Source organism: Zootoca vivipara, chromosome 2 (assembly GCF_963506605.1).
Source record: "Zootoca vivipara chromosome 2, rZooViv1.1, whole genome shotgun sequence".
NCBI classification, from domain to species: Eukaryota; Metazoa; Chordata; class Lepidosauria; order Squamata; family Lacertidae; genus Zootoca; species Zootoca vivipara.
In genome coordinates this window covers 2,410,544-2,427,973 of record NC_083277.1, presented here as the reverse complement: position 1 = coordinate 2,427,973, position 17,430 = coordinate 2,410,544, and the positions used below count along the sequence as shown (strand labels likewise).

The 17,430-nt window shown below is 43.4% G+C and overlaps 1 protein-coding gene across 1 annotated transcript in view; it reads left to right on the top strand.

The window, feature by feature from the left end:
• The window catches only part of LOC118081220 (zinc finger protein 420-like), a 28,253-nt gene extending 11,092 nt beyond the window's left edge, over nt 1-17,161 (top strand). The window contains exons 5-10 of the mRNA XM_060272213.1: nt 71-1,596; nt 2,952-3,114; nt 9,390-9,538; nt 9,670-9,796; nt 11,096-11,179; nt 11,787-17,161. Of these exons, the coding sequence (XP_060128196.1) occupies nt 71-1,596; nt 2,952-3,114; nt 9,390-9,538; nt 9,670-9,796; nt 11,096-11,179; nt 11,787-13,321 (3,584 nt within the window). The 3' untranslated portion in view covers nt 13,322-17,161. The remainder of the gene's footprint in view (nt 1-70; nt 1,597-2,951; nt 3,115-9,389; nt 9,539-9,669; nt 9,797-11,095; nt 11,180-11,786) is intronic.
• The last annotated feature ends 269 nt before the right edge of the window (nt 17,162-17,430 follow it).

Here is a 17,430-nt window from a genome sequence, read left to right as displayed (position 1 = left end):
AAGTTCTCTCATTCTCTTACTTGAATACCTAACAATATTTTCTCCCTACCCCCCTCCCACTTTAAACCAGGTGATGAAGAAGGCAGTCAGAATTTTGAGGGGCCATCTGTAAAGTACTTCAGTGTGAGTGAACACCTCAGCACACATCTACAAACTCACAAAGGAGAGAAACCCTTTCAATGCATGGAGTGCGGAAAGAGCTTCAGTAAAAATGGAAATCTTACCGTACATAAACAAATTCACACAGGGAACAAACCATTTAGATGTATGGAGTGTGGAAAGAGCTTCGGACTGTGTTCACACCTTAGCACACATCTACGAACTCACACAGGGGAGAAACCTTTTAAATGTATGGAGTGCGGAAAGAGCTTCAGTGAAAGTGGAAAACTTACTGTACATCAACGAACTCACACTGGGGAAAAACCCTTTAATTGTATGGAGTGCGGAAAGCGCTTCAGTGCAAGTGGAACTCTTAGACGACATCAACGGATTCACACAGGGGAGAAACCATTTAAATGTATGGAGTGTGGGAAGGGCTTCAGTCAGAGTGGAATCCTTACTAGACATCAAAGAACTCACATGGGTGAGAAACCATATAAGTGTACGTTTTGTGGAAAGTGCTTCAGTGCGAGTGGAAGCCTTACTCTGCATCAAGGAACTCATACAGGAGAGAAACCTTATAAATGTTTGGAGTGTGGAAAGAGCTTCATTTGTAGTGGGAGACTCACTGTGCACCAACAAAGTCACACCGGGGAGAAGCCATTTAAATGTATTTGTGGGAAGGGTTTCAGTCAGAGTGGAGCTCTTACAGCACATCAGCGAACTCACACAGGGGAGAAACCATTTAGATGTATGGAGTGTGGAAAGAACTTCAGACTGTCTTCACACCTTACTATACATCAACGAACTCACACAGGGGAGAAACCTTTTAAGTGTATGGAGTGCGGAAAGAGCTTCAGTGACAGTGGAAGTTTTAGAACACATCAACGGATTCACACTGGGGAGAAACCCTTTAAATGTATAGAGTGTGGAAAGAGCTTCAGTCACAATGGGACACTTACTAAACATAAACGAACTCACACGGGTGAGAAACCATATAAGTGTACGGTTTGTGGAAATAGCTTCAGTCAGAGGGGTGATCTTGCAGCACATGTACGAACTCACACTGGTGAGTTACCATTTAAATGTATGAGGTGTGGGAAGGGCTTCAGTCGTAGTGGAAATCTTCGAATTCATCAACGGACTCACTCAGGGGAGAAACCTTTTAGATGTATGGAGTGTGGAAAGAGCTTCAGTTGTAGTGGAAATCTTAAAATTCATCTCCGAACTCACACAGGGGAGAAACCATTTAAATGTAAGGAGTGTGGGAAGAGCTTCAGACGGAGTTCACAAATTGCTATACATTGGAGAACTCACACAGGCGAAAAACCGTATATATGTATAGATTGTGGGAGGTGCTTCAGTGAGAATGGATCTCTTAGAAGACACCAGCGAACTCATACAGGGGTGAAACCATTTAAATGTATGGATTGTGGGAAGTGCTTCAGTGAGAATGGAACTCTTAGAAAACATCAAAGATCTCATAGAGAAGCAACAGTTTAAATGGGAGGGATGTGGAAAGTATTTCAATTATAATGGAGTTCTTAATAAGCAACCACAGACTCTTATGGAGGAGAAACTATTTAGTTTTATGGAGTTACCATGTTTTCCCCACATTGTCCCTCATATCAGCAAACTCACATAGGGAAAAAAATCAATTGTAAATGCATGGAGTATATTTGATGGTCTCATATTTGTATGGAAAATTGTACATATATGTATTATAGCAATGAAGGTAATGTCTCATAATAAGTATGATCAAAGATACAATGTACTGTTAGGGGTGTGCAGAATGTGACTCTCGAGGGTTCATTGAGAGGGAACATGTGCTGAGAGTCCGCTGAGAGTCTCTTTGGCAGAGAGAGTTGGGAATGGATAATTGTGAAAAGTGGAGCAAAAGTGGTGTTTAGGAAGCAGGGTTGCGTGTAGAATCCTAGAACTGTAGAGTTTAAAGGGACTTCAAGGGTCTTCTAGTCCAACTCATTGTTATAAGAACAGCAGCATAAATCACATTTTTATAGTCGCAATAAAGGAACAATGAAAACACAGAAATACTGGAAAGTAACCTTTAAAATGTCCTATGTTGTTTATATTTTAAGCATTCATTGCTTTACAGTACCTTCTCAGTCATGGCTTTATTAATGGCAAAGTGGATAAAATCCCTGGTGGCAGCCGGAATAAAGGAGGTGCTGGGGGAACAACCAATATGGGGAGGGAAGATTTCCCTGCGGAGAGAGGAATCTCTCTGCCCACATAACTGGCCCATTTTTCAGAAATCTGTAGAAAGAGCAGGAAGTATAGGAAACTGAAAGCAGAGTTCATCTGGAGCTGCTCCTCCCTCTGCCGGCATTGAGCATTTGCCCATGACACAGCAAGTCCTGCAAGCTGCCCACAGTTGGACTTCACCCCCAAAGGCCCCCTCCTCCATCGCCTCCCGAGACAGACGGATGCCAACAGGGTCTCTTTGCCTGCCAAGGCTTTCACCTGTGACCTTCTGCATGCAAAGCATTTAATTCGAGACCCCCCCTTTTTCTTTTTGAAAAAAGCAACATTCATTTATTAAAGTAAATACAGCTTTGTCCACTATCACAGAATGATCACACCAATCCTCAATCCCACACCACGGTCATTTTGGCTCCCCCAGTATTCTCGGTAGGAACCCAACTACTGATTCGCTTGGCTAGACATTACCAGTCATTGTAATCTCCACAATAACTCCGTGATAATGATGATCATGGCATTGAAATATCCTCCTCTTCAAGGGAGAGAAAGGAAGGCCAGATTGTGTCAGATGTATCTTTTTTGGAGATGCCTTTAATTAGACACTGATTGTATGTGAGGCCTTCTGATAGAGCATGTACGCCCAACGTGTCCATCTCATCGTTCGCATGATGGGTACTGGCATCGCAGGCGCCTCGGGCACCCTGCTTCGGCCACTGGCATGGCCAACCGCCCAGGAAAGGCATGAGGCGTCTGCCTCCACCACAAGCCTCCGCCCCGGGCAGGGAGGCGAAGGTGAGGCCCACGGGCTCTGGGCTGCAGCTGCGGAGGGGGCGCAAGAGAGACAATGACACCCCCCTCCCTCTCCCCCCCCCTCCCGCCAGTTCCCATCGAAAGAAAAGGCACTCTCCCTCCTAGTTCTGCATGGATGCTGAACTTTCCTCACCTTTCCAGTGCCAACCCAGCTGCATTTACTCAAAAATAAGCCGCTCTCCCTCCTAGTCCTGCGTGGATGCTGAACTTTCCCAATCAGAAGCCGCGGGAGCCTCTTCGGACGTTCAGGTTCCAAAACAACGTTCACAAACAGGTCACTTCCGGGTTTGCGGCATTTGGAGACAAAACGTCCGAGTTCCAGGGCATTTGGGATCCATGGTACGACCGTATATTCCTGGGCATGGGATACTATACAATAATAATACATCCATCCGCTGTAATTATTAAGTTTGCAGATGATACCACCATAATGGGACTAATCACAGGTGAAGATTAATCAGCGTATAGGGAGGAGGTTCAAAAAGTCTTGACATGGTGCCTAGAGAACAACTTGCACCTAAATACCAGTAAGACAAAGGAGATGGTGTTGGACTTTCGGAGGAAGAGAGGGGAACTAGCCCTGTTGTATATCGGGGTGGGGCAGGGTGGAGAGAGTCTCTTCCTTTGAATTCCTGGGAGTTCACCTTAGTGAAGACCTCAATTGAAAAATCAATACAGCCTAGGTCAGGCATCCCCAAACTGCGGCCCTCCAGATGTTTTGGCCTACAACTCCCATGATCCCTAGCTAACAGGACCAGTGGTCAAGGATGATGGGAATTGTAGTCCAAAACATCTGGAGGGCCGAAGTTTGGGGATGCCTGTCATGGGCTGTCCCCTGAGTTCGCTAGATGACATCGCAGGAGACCGCTGCCTCAGAAGAGTGAGGAAAATTCTCAGCGACGACTCACACCCCAGCCAGCACCTCTTTAATCTCCTACCTTCAGGAAGGAGATACAGAAGTATAGTCATTCGCACCAACAGGTTAAATAACATTTTTTATCTGTGGGCTGTTGGGCTGCTGAAAAATATTATTTATTATTTATTATTATATTGTGTTGTTTTACTAAACTACTTATGGCATTCTAGCACTTTGGGAGAAACGTTCTCTCAATGAGGGTCTATGCTTTGCACTTGGAAGGAAGGTCCCATAGTAATTGAGATGTGCATTTTGTTGTGTTCTGCCTTTGTTGTGTTATCAAGTGTCAAAGTTCGCTCTCCGCTGGTCCTTCCACAAACCACAGCAACCACCCCTCAAAATGCACCAATTGACCATGAGAAATATGCCAGGCAGCTAGCAGGTGAGACACTCCCTGGAGAGAAATGCCCCATCTTTGGGGTTTGGGCTTTGGCCCTGCGGTCAAGGGTCCTGTTGCTCTCTTGCTATTAAAGGGTCCTCTTTGGCTGCCGGGTCGGGAATCCACGAATTTCTCGCTAAATAAATGGGAATATAGAGCTTCCCGGCCTGGAAGGGAATTCCTGTTTGCAGGGAGGGGGAGGCGGATCTCCTGCCTCTCGCCCTCCCTCTGGGTCAATGAGCTCCGCTTCCTAGAGAGGCAGGAAGTTTTGTGGGGGGGGGTTACGGGGGGGGAGGCAATCTGGAGGGGAGGGGTCTCCATCCTCATTCCCGGAAGAGCAGCGGACTTGGAGAAGAGGAGAAAGAGGTGCCGCATATTTGGGGGTTATTTGGGGGTGGGGGAGTGGGAGAAGGATTTGCTTTTTCTCTCTTTGAATCTACAAACAGGGCAGCTGGGAAAGGAGGCGGGAGGATTGGAGGGGGAGAGAAAGGAAAGCAGGGAGGGGCTCCGCATTTTCCCTGTGGGAATGGGGTGGGCTGGATGCAGCCCATCTTGTTGCAAAGTGTTGCCCTCCCAAAACAGGGTTTGCATTGCAAGATCCTTTTTGAAGCGCAGAGATCTTTTGAAGCCAGCCTCCCATGGTGGGGGGAGGGGAGGGGGCGAAGACACTTGAGATGAACCACAAAAGGGTCTCTCCCCCCTCCCAGTGCACCCTAACTAGAAAGGGATTTTCAGCCCCACCCTGTGCATGTAGACTCAGAAGTCAGTCCTTCTCCCTTCAAAGGGGTGGCAGCCCCATTCCACCTAGTGATGCTCCTCTCTCTTTAACAGCCTCCATCTCCCTTCTCACTGCTGCCCCCCTCCTGCCCCCCATCGCTCTCCCCAGGGGATGGGTGAGCTCCTCCAGGACCCTGATCTGCCCCCTCCGAAATCTGCTGCTGAAGCCCCTTCCTCAGTGGGGTGGAGATCGGGAGGGCAAACAGGGGGAGAGGAAGTGGAAGCAGCTGGAGAACAGAGTCGCCTCTGGATTGGGAGAGAGGGAGGAGATTTCGAATTGAGAGATGGGGAATGTCAAGGGAAATCGGCCTCTGGAGCTTCTTTAGTAAGAAAGAGGCTGATGTGAGAAGGAAGCAAAAGGAAACAAGAATTTACTTCTTGGGAAGGAGGCGGGCCCCCAGATAGTCTTGGGGCAAAGAGGGGAGTATGAAACTGATCCCCCCCTCGCAGATTTTGATGCTGTTTCTATCCAATAAGCGGCTTCTCCAGATATCCTCTTGGGACTTTGTCAGAAAGAAGAATAAAAGAACCCAGGAGTGGGAGATCTCGCCTGTATTGAGTGTTCAGACCCCTGGACTCTCACTTGTGGGGTGCCTCAGGGTTCTGTCCTCTCCCCCATGCTCTTTAACATCTACATGCATCCGCTGGGAGAGATCATCAGGGGGTTTGGGCTGGGTGTTCATCAGTATGCGGATGACACCCAACTCTACCTCTCTTTCAAATCATTAAAAGTGAAGGCGCTGAAGGTCCTGTGTGAGTGTCTGGAGGCAGTGAGGATGGATCGAGGATGGAGGATGTATGGCGGTTGAATCCTGACAAGACAGAAGTACTGTTTGTGGGGGACAGGAGGCGGGCAGGTGTGGAGGACTCCCTGGTCCTGAATGGGGTAACTGTGCCCCTGAAGGACCAGGTGCGCAGCCTGGGAGTCATTTTGGACTCACAGCTGTCCATGGAGGCGCAGTTCAATTCTGTGTCCAGGGCAGCTGTTTATCAGCTCCATCTGGTACGCAGGCTGAGTCCCTACCTGCCCGCAGACTGTCTCACTAGAGTGGTGCATGCTCTAGTTATCTCTCGCTTGGACTACTGCAATGCACTCTACATGATAATAATACTAATAAATAATAATTTTTTATTTCTATACCGCCCTTCTCGATTTGAAAACCAGACTCTGGGCAGCTAACAGCAAATATGAAACATTAATTAAAAGCAACCTTAAAAACAGCATAAAAATACAACATAAATGTATCATAAATGTATCATCCATGTCAATAAAATTCAAAACGAAATTTAAAAAATCCTTCCAGTACCACCTTAGAGACCAACTAAGTTTGTCATAGGTATGAGCTTTCATGTGCATGCACACTTCACAAGATGATTGTTTCTACAGAGCCTATCATCCCTGAGCATTGGCCATGTTGGCTGGGGCAGATGGAAGTTGTAGTCCGACAAGATCTGGCGGGTCATGGGTTCTCCTGCCCTCAGCGTGAGAAAGAAGGCTGGTTGCTTTGCTTGAGAAGGAAATTTTAATTTAATTTTAATCCATTTCCCGCTGTTCTCCCGAATGGAGAAAAATCCTGGAAATTCCCCAGATTTCCGACCTGCCAGGTAGCCTCCATTTTGAGTGCCGCTCTGCTCATGTCTGGGCACCGGAAATTGGGCAGAGCAGCATCGGAAGTCGCTTCCACGCATGCCCGGTGGCCATCTTAGTGGTGGGCCACCCAAGAAGGCCACCTCCATGTGGCCACCACCAAAATGGCCACCTCCATGTGGCCACCACCAAGATGGCCACCGGACATGTGTAGAAGCGACTTCTGGTTTATGCACACTTCTTCAGATTCACTGAAACAGTGCACACGAAAGCTCATACCTATGACAAACTTAGTTGGTCTCTAAAGTGCTACTGGAAGGATTTTTTTATTTCGTTTTGACTGCGTCAGACCAACACGGCTACCTACCTGTAACTAATAAAATTCAAAAAATTCAGGGTCATTTTTTGGGAGGAAACCCAGTTCCGTAAACATCAAGTGATACGTGGGGCTACCTTTGAAGATGACCCGGAAACTACAACTAATCCAGAATGCAGCAGCTAACTACTGACTGGGAGAGGCCGGCGAGACCACATAACATCTTAAAAGACCTACACTGGCTCCCAGTACATTTCCGAGCACAATTCAAAGTGTTGGTGCTGACCTTTAAAGCCCTACATGGCTTTGGTCCAGTATACCTGAAGGAGCGTCTCCACCCCCATCGTTCACTCTTCTGGTAGGCCCCAGGATGAAGAAGTAGAAGACATCTGAAGGCAGCCCTGTTTAGGGAAGCTTTTAATATTTGATGGATTATTTTAATATTTTGTTGGAAGCCACCCAGAGTGGCTAGGGAAACCCAGCCAGATGGGTGAGGCATAAATAATAATAATAATAATAATTATTATTATTATTATTATTATTATTATTACCCCCACCTGGGCAATGCTCACACAAGAATCCTGCAAGGTGGGCCAGGATGACAGCATGTTCCGTGTTTGGAACAGGGGTGGACACCATTATCCAGCCTGTGGGCCACATTCGCTCCTGAGCAGCCTTCCAGGGGCCACTTTCCATTGATGGGCAAGGCCAGAGGACAGAGTTGGTGGAGCTATGGCGCTGACTCTGAGCTTTGTGCAGCAGCTGCCTGCCTTCCAGGGATATTTTCCAGCCACACAAAAGCTCCCCAGGAGGTAGCTGGGAAGCGATGGAAACATACCCTCTTTTTCCTTACATTTCCAACATTTATTATTATTTGTTTGGGGGGGTTTTGTACATTTTAAGTAGTTTCACTGGTGTTATATACCATCTGTACATCAGGTACGGTATTTGTAATTTCTAAAAGAGCAATTTAGGGTGGGCAAATCATCACACAAATGCCATAAAACAGGCAAAGTGCACCTCATCAGCAGTCACCCGTTTTTATTATCAGAAAGGTAATCAATTTATTCCTGCGGCCAACCAGATATTTCAAACAAAAGTGCAATCCCAGATATTCTATGGAATCCCGCTATGGGTCCAAGCATATAACAGTGATTTAAAAAAGATTCACTCCAGCTTTCTGAGATGTATTCTTGGACTCCCAACTGTGATCAAATATGAAACAATGTGTGCAGAAATAGGCATACACACAATGGAATAATGGCCTTGGACCACCTCAATAAAATACTGGTTACGCTGCCATTTTCGCTGCTCCCCATCAAGTCTGCTCGCTGATTTGCTCAAAGACTCCTATAAATCAAGATGGTATCAGTACCTTGAAAAAAAGATTGAATCTTTAGGCATTGAGCTGGAGCGCCTGTACAATTCTAACGAGCAATACATTTTCCATAATATCCTAACTAGACTAAAGGATGTCGAGAGACAAAATATTATGGCAGCTGTAAACAAAATTTGCTCCCCTATATTCTATGATTTAAATATCTTAGATAGCAGAGCCAATTACGTCACTAAGTTAATAATCCCAGCCCAACGTAGGGCTTTTATGCTGGCCCGTTTGAATGTTTTTCCCTCGGCATTTGTCAGGGGAAGATATCAAAACATTCCTAGAAACAAGAGATTCGGCAGATGTTCTATGAACGTCCCGGACACTGTAGAGCATATTCTCTTTCATTGCCCATTGTACAGTACGCTCCGTCAACGCGTGCTGTCCCCTCTTTTGGGTGGTCTGGAACCCCAGCAAGGTGAAAAAGTGGGATTCTGCCTATCTGATGTTGACCTAAGGGTAACGGCGGGGGTAGCCGAGTTTTTGGTAGCAATCCTCCAAGGAGCAGGTTAACAAGGAAAACCACAGATTCTACATATATATATGTGTGTGTGTGTGTGTGTGTGTGTGTGTGTGTGTGTGTGTGTATGTAGCCAACTGCTGCCTTTTTATATATATTTCAAGGCTTTTATATGTTATTTTCTCTTTTATGGTTTTATTTCCAAAATGCCCAATAAAGGTTTGATAAGTAAGTAATTTCTAAAAGGTATGCTATCTGTGTAAATGTCTCCCACCCAAAATAAACCCACCTTTCTGTGAACCGCCCTGAGACCTCCAGTTATAGGGTGGAATATAAATTCAATAGATTGTTGTTGTGGTGGTCATTATCATCATTTCTGCATTGTTCTCCTTATAGAGCTGCTCCTTGCATTGAAGTGCATCGTGGCAACATCTAAGAGAGGCCCAGAAGTGGCCCAGTTTACGCCTCCTCCTCCTCCTCCTCCTCTGTCCTTTCCACTGGCAACGCAATGGCCTCAGAGGCACCACCTTTTGGACCGTCTCTTCTCAGAGGTGGAGTGGAAAGAGGAGCCAGGCACCTTCCTCAGGTAGGGAAAGAGCAATGGGGAATCAGGGAGGAGGCAGGAAGCACAGATGGGACAACCCAGCTTCCCTCTGTGTTGAGTGGGGATGATGGGGATCTAAGAGAAGCTCTGCTTTCTTCTTCTTCTTCTTCCAGGCCCTCTTGACTTTTGAGGAGGTGGCTGTATTTTTCACGGAGGAGGAGTGGGCTCTGCTGGATCTAGGCCAAAGAGCTCTGCATAAGGAAGTCATGGAGGAGAATTATGAGATGGTGGCCTCTCTAGGTAAGGGCACATTCTTACTCTTCTTGGCTGATAGACTCTGCTGTTTGAGTCATTTATTGATGTCATGCCTTCTTCTTTGGTGACCCCTCGTAGCCGAGTAAGATTGTCATCCATGAACACGGTCTTAACGGCGTGTCCGTAAGTGACAGTCCAGTCCAATTCTGGATGCATACGTTCTTTGACAGTGGGTTCATAGGTTTCCAGGCAGGAGTTAATTACAGTCAGTCTTTGCCAAATTTGCTTTCATCTTTGCTTGTTTCTCCCACTTCTCCTGAGTTTGTCCTTCTTCAAAGTCCATGAAGCCTTTGGTAAAGGCTATTATCCAATTGGAGCACTCGCAGGCCAGTGTTTCCTTGAATCTTCCTTCATAATAGAGCCCTATCCCCTAACTCTCTCCTTTACGACCTTCTAAGTGATAATACAAGCAATAACCTACCACTGACTTGTAGGAGAAAGCTGAACTCAATAGGACTAAAGATAGCTGATTTTGAAAACACTGACCCCAAAGACATCTTGAAAATTATTAGAAAGACTCTTATAGGGAAAAGCACTCTCTACTTACTTGAGGTGGTCCCTATGTGCAGAGACTTTAAAGGGGGATATATGGCAAACTTGGAAGAGTCAGGAAGGGTGCAGGCTCTTCATGTTGGCTAGATTCAACGTGTTCCCCTCTATGGAGACAGAAGGAAGATATCTAGCTCTCCCAAAAGCCGAACGTTTATGTAAATGTGGGAAGAATGATCCAGATACATTGGACCACATTTTCTTTTCCTGCAATTATGGTATTAATGCGAGAAGGCGATTGCTGGGTGCTTTGCAAGTGGATGCATCGATCGCGGCAATGCCAACTATTCAGGGGTTACTGTCGGATAATAATGATGGAGTTACTTTAGTGGTGGCTGAGTTTTTGTGCTCAGATTGGGCCACTGTGGAGAGGACCAGGGGATGCTAATTGAAAATTGATATATCGTTCTAAAATATTAATTTAATTAATATGTATTTTATTTCATGAAGTCTATAACGTGAATGTTTTATCCATAATTTTGTTCTGAAGCTCCTGACCTTGTCATGCCTAATAAAGGTTATTGATTTGAATTTGCAAACAAACAAACCCGTGTATAATATACAAAGACTCATAGGGTAATAATGATGGCATGAGGTTTCCTGGTTCATGTCATTTAATAGTGTTTAATGGGCCACCAGATACTTTGCTGTTTACTTCACAAGATTAATATTTTTGAATATTTGTACAGTCACATATGACATAAACAACACTTCTGTTATTCTTATTCCACATAGCGGGGACTCTGATACTCAAGTCTGAGCTCATCTCGTCGTTTGGAACAGAAAAATACAGTGATGTTGTCCTGGACCAGTTGAGAGGTACATACTTCCACTTTGCTGTGAGACTGTACCTTTTTATGTCTCCTTTCAGTGTGCAGGAATATAAAAAGAACCCTTTTGGATCAGAACAAGGGCCCATCTTTTCCAGCATCCTGGTGCAGGTTTAGGTGATATGTACAGTTGGTTGAAATGTATCAGCAAGATATTACAGATGAGGGAGGAAGGAGAAAACTGAATAAAGAGGCGTAGCAATTTCACAGGAGGGGGAAGATGGAGAAAGTATATCCCTCCAGATTTGGCTGCACTACAACTCCCATCATCCCTGGTCATTGGCCATATTTGCTTGGGTTGATGGTACTTAGAGTCCAACCACATCTGGAGGGCCATAGATGCCTCACCTCAGCATAGAAGGTTTCTCTTGGTGCTCAGTGTTACATGTGAGTTGAAGGTAGAACTGGATACTAGGGGTTATTGAGGCTATTTTCAGATATCCTTTCCTTTCCTATAAATTTGGTACGTAGGAGAGGAAGGAATCCAGGAGGTGTTAAAGAAGAGAAGGTGCTGATTGGTCTTGCTGTGTGTTAAGTTGCTTTGTTCTATTCCCTGAATATCTGACAATATTTTCCTATTCCCCACTTTAAACCAGGCGATGAAGAAGGCAATCAGAATATTGAAGAGCCATCTGTAAAGTACTTCAGTGTGAGAGAACACCTTAATACACATCTGCAAACTAACAGTGTGGAGAAACCCTTTAAATGTATGGAGTGTGGAAAGAGCTTCAGTGAAAGAGGAAAACTTACTGTACATCAACGAATTCACACAGGGGAGAAACCATTTAGATGTATGGAGTGTGGAAAGAGCTTCAGTGAAAGAGGGAAACTTACTGTACATCAACGGACCCATACAGGAGAGAAACCATATAAATGTATGGAGTGTGGAAAGAGCTTCAGACGGTGTTCACATCTTACTAGACATCAACGGACTCACACAGGTGAGAAACCGTATAAATGTATGGATTGTGGAAAGAGCTTCAGACAGTGTTCACACTTTACTAGACATCAGCGAACTCACACAAGGGAGAAACAATTTAAATGTATGGAGTGTGGAAAGAGCTTCACCAATAGTGGAGTGCTTAGAAATCATCAACTGACTCACACAGGGGAGAAACCCTTTAAATGTATGGAGTGTGGAAAGAGCTTCTCTAAGTCTTCACAACTTACTATTCATCAACGAACTCACACAGGGGAGAAACCATTTAGATGTATGGATTGTGGGAAGTGTTTCAGAGAAAAAGGAAACCTTACTAGACATCAACAAACTCACACGGGGGAGAAACCATTTAAATGTATGGAGTGCGGAAATAGCTTCAGTAAGTCTTCACAACTTACTATTCATCAACGAACACACACAGGAGAGAAACCATTTAGATGTATGGAGTGTGGAAAGTGTTTCAGTCAGAGTGGAAGCCTTATTTTACATCAACGAATTCACACAGGGGAGAAACCATATAAATGTTTGGAGTGTGGAAAGAGCTTCGTTTGTAGTGCGAAACTCACTGTGCACCAACGAAGTCACACAGGGGAGAAACCATTTGAATGTATGGATTGTGGTATGTGCTTCAGTCAGAGTGGAGTACTTATTGTACATCAACGAACTCACACTGGTGAGAAACCATTTAAATGTATGGAGTGTGGAAAGAGCTTCAATCACAATGGAATACTTACTGTACATCAAAGAACTCACACGGGTGAGAAACCATTTAGATGTGTGGAGTGTGGAAAGTGCTTCAGTCAGTGTTCACAGCTGACTTTACATCAACGAAGTCACACAGGGGAGAAACCATTTAAATGTATGGAATGTGGAAAGAGCTTCAGACACGGTTCACACCTTACTTTACATCTACGAACTCATACAGGGGAGAAACCATTTAAATGTATAGAGTGTGGGAAAGTTTTCATTCAGAGTTCAGCTCTTACAACACATCTACGAATTCACACAGGGGAGAAACCATTTAGATGTATGGAGTGTGGGAAGAGCTTCAGTCGATGTTCACACCTTTCTATACATCTTCGAACTCACACAGGGGAGAAACCATTTAAATGTTTGGAATGTGGGAAGTGCTTCAGTAAGAGTGTAACTCTTAGAAAACATCAGCAAGCTCACAAAGAAACAACGGTTTAAGAGGAAGGAATGTTTAATGTGTTTCTATTATAATAGAGTTCTTAATAAAAACCTATGCACTCTCACACAGAAGAACCCATTTAGATGTATGGAGTGTGCCAAATGTTTCCCACAGAGTTCACTTTGTGCTTCATATCAACAAACCCATAGAGGGAAATATGTAGTATGTTTGTGGTGTTCTGGTGTTTGTACGGAAAGTTGTACATATATGTATTAAAGCAATGGAGGTAATGTCTCATAATAGTAAGTATAATGAAAGATATGTACTGTTAGGGATGTGCAGAATGTGACTCTCGAGGGCTCATTGAGAGTGAACATGTGCTGAGAGTCCATTGATATTTGGTATTTGGCAGAGAGAATTGGGAATGGAGAGTTGTGAAAAGTGGAGCATCACAGTGGTGTTTAGGAAGCAGGATTGGCTCTGGAATCCTAGAACTGTAGAGGTCAAGGGGAGTCCAAGGATCTTCTAGTCCAGCTCCCTGTCATAAGAACAGCAGCAATAAAACCCATATATTCAAAAGTTTTGGCTGCAATATTCCTTAATTACTATCCACTCCTTATTAACTTGTTGTGTTGAGTTTCACTGCTCCCCTTCTCCTTGCTAAGTGTAAGTACTCTTATAAATTTGGACTGCCACTCAACCTTTGAAGGGATGATTTCGCTTTTTCAATTTCTTGCTATTAGAATTCCTTGCCGCAGTTGTTGCATGTATATGTTGTATCTTAGGTCTTGGGCCCAACATATCATAGATCCTTTCACTTCCTATTCCTTTACCTCCCAATCCAGGAGGAGGTCATACATTTTTATAATATATTTGGATTGGAGGAGCTCCTTTTCAAATTTAGAAGTTTCATTTGCAAATCCTTTTCTTTTGTCAATAATACTAAGTCTTTCATTAATTTGAAAGTATTGTAGGCAATCTGTTAAATATAGTCTAATTTTTCCAAATCCTTTCAGCTTTTGTTGTTGTTTAGTCGTTTAGTCATGTCCGACTCCTCGTGACCCCATGGACCAGAGCACGCCAGGCACTCCTGTCTTCCATTGCCTCCGGCAGTTTGGTCAAACTCATGTTCGTAGCTTCGAGAACACTGTCCAACCATCTCATCTGTCATCCCCTTCTCCTTGGGACCCTTCTCAGGGTCTTTTCCAAGGATTCTTCTCTTCTCATGAGGTGGCCAAAGTATTGGAGCCTCAGCTTCAGGATCTGTCCTTCCAGTCAGCGCTCAGGGCTGATTTCCTTCAGAATGGATAGGTTTGTTCTTGCAGTCCATGGGACTCTCAAGAGTCTCCTCCAACACCATAATTCAAAAGCATCAATTCTTTGGCGATCAGCCTTCTTTATGGTCCAGCTCTCACTTCCATGCATCACTACTGGGAAAACCATAGCTTTAACTATACGGACCTTTGTAGGCAAGGTGATGTCTCTGCTTTTTAAGATGCTGTCTAGGTTTGTCATTGCTTTTCTCCCAAGAAGCAGGCGTCTTTTAATTTCGTGACTGCTGTCACCATCTGCAGTGATCAAGGAGCTTTAATTTCAGCTTTAATTTGTTGCTATTCTCTTCCATAATCATTCTATACTTTGCCCAATCTCTTTGCATCCCCCCCCCCCCGGACATGGCTTCCAATGGGGAAGTCACTCAGGGGGTCTTGGGTTCTAGGTCTTTATATTTATTCCACATCTTATATAATTATTTTCTTACTCTATGATTCAAAAAACTCCTGTGGACTTTCACCTTATCGTATATCATATACGCGTGCCATCCAAAACAATTGTCATAGCTCTCTAGATCAAGTAGATCCGTATCTTTCAATACTATCCAATCTTTGATCCACACTAACCAGGCTGCCACGTGATACAATTCCAAATCAGACAAAGCGAATCCTCCTCTCTCCTTTTGGTCTATTAAGATTTGGTGTTTGATTCTTGGTTTTTTGCCATTCCATATAAATCTTGCTATATCCTTTTACCAGTTTTTAAAGCAGTTCATACCACGCAAAATTGGGATGTAATAATAATAATAATAATAATAATAATAATAATAATAATAATAATTTTATTATTTATACCCCACTCATCTGGGCGGCTTCCAACAATATATTAAAATACAACGGTCTGTTAAACATTAAAAGCTTTCCTAAACAGGGCTACCTTCAGATGTCTTTTAAAATCTGGTATATGTTTTTCTCTTTGACATCTGGTGGGATGGCATTCCACAGGGCGGGTGCCACTACCGAGAAGGCCCTCTGTCTGGTTCCCTGTAGCTTGGCTTCTCACAGTGAGGGAACCGCCAGAATGCCCTCGGCGCTGGACCTCAGTGTCCAGGTAGAAACGCTCCTTCAGGTATACTGGACCGAGGCCATTTAGGGCTTTAAAGGTCAGCACCAACACTTTGAATTGTGCTCGGAAATGAACTGGGAGCCAATGTAGGTCTTTCAAGACTGGTGTTATATGGTCTCGGCGGCCACTCCAAAATTGTAACAAAAACATCAATTTTGGCAAAACACTCATTTTAATTACAGAAAATTTGCCCCAAAAGGAGAGATGGAGCCTACTCCAGATTTCCAGGTCCCTCTTAATCTCCTTCCATAGCTTAATGTAATTATGTTGATATACATTTATTTGACAGCCAAATTCCCAGATATTTTACTTTTTTCTTAATTTCTAAGCCAGTAATTTCCTGTAATTAATTTTTCCTCTGAAACATTACTTTAACTAATAAATTGGTTTTATTTTTATTAATTTAGAGTTCTGCCAATTGTCCAAATTCATTAATTATCTCTATTGCCAATGGGATACCTTCTTTGGGGTTTCCCGTTGTCACTATCACATCATCTGCATATGCTCTTATCTTGTATGTTTTTTCTCCAATCTTGATACCTTTTATTCTTTCTTCTTTCCTAAGTTCATTCAGCAAGGTTTCCAGCAGTAGTATGAATAAAAGGGGGGATAGGGGGCACCCTTGTCTCGTACCTTTCCTGATTTCAATGCTATCCGTGATATTGCCATTGCTTATTAGTTTCGCCCTTTGTGTAGAGTAGGTGGATTCTATACCCTTTCAAACCTTTCTCCGCAGCCCACTAAGTTCATCTATTTTTTCATAAAGCTCCATGAGATATTATCAAACGCCTTTTCAGCATCTATGAACATCATGGTTGTTTTTCATTTTTGAGCTCCAGATATTCTAATATGTTGATGATGTTCCTGGTATTATGTTGAATCTGGTGTTCTGGAAGGAATCCTACCTGGTTTGGATAAATTATATCTTTTAGTACATTTTTTAATCTATCTACTAAAATGCCTGCATAGATTTTATAATTGCAGTTCAGCAAAGATATTGGTCTGTAATTGGAAGTTATCTCTAAGTCACTTCATTGTTTAGAATCGCGTATTCATTATTTCAAGAATCCGGCATCTTTCCTTTAAGAATATCATTGACTACTGCTTTCAATGGTGTTATCAATATCTCTTCAAGTTTTTTATATAGCTCAACAGGTATCCCATTGGGGCCAGGCGACTTTCCTGATTTGGCATTTTTCATTACATTTTGGCTTTCAGTTATAGTAACTGTCCTGTCCTGTTTTCTCCAATTCTTTAATTTCTGTTGTTAAATTTGTGGCTGCCGCTGTATTAAAATCTGCTTTTTGTACCAGCCTCTGTATTCCTTACCTCATCTCTTTCTTCATTTCTAATAAAATTGATGTTAAATCAGACTTTGTGTCCCCTTCTGCAATTGATCATTTTCTCTGACGTGGTGTTGTAGTTGGGCCTGGAGGTGGTTTTTCTGCCTGTATTAGCCATAGTTTTGTCTGCAACAATAGAAGCAAACACAAAAAAGCATATCAGAATACAAGTAACAAATAAAAAATAAAGTTCCAGTTATTATTTAAGATATTAACTCAGAATAACTAAGCAGTTTTCAACAATTACATTTATATATTATATATTTCTATAGAGAGAGGAGATAAAGCAAAAGGGAGGGAGGAGAGAAAGATAAGAAATAAAATAAGTATTTTATTTCTTTTCCTACCAATGCTTGTAATTATATCCAAATATCACAAGATGGCGCACTGTCCTTTATTATAGGGAAATACTTAAAGAAAAAGAAAAA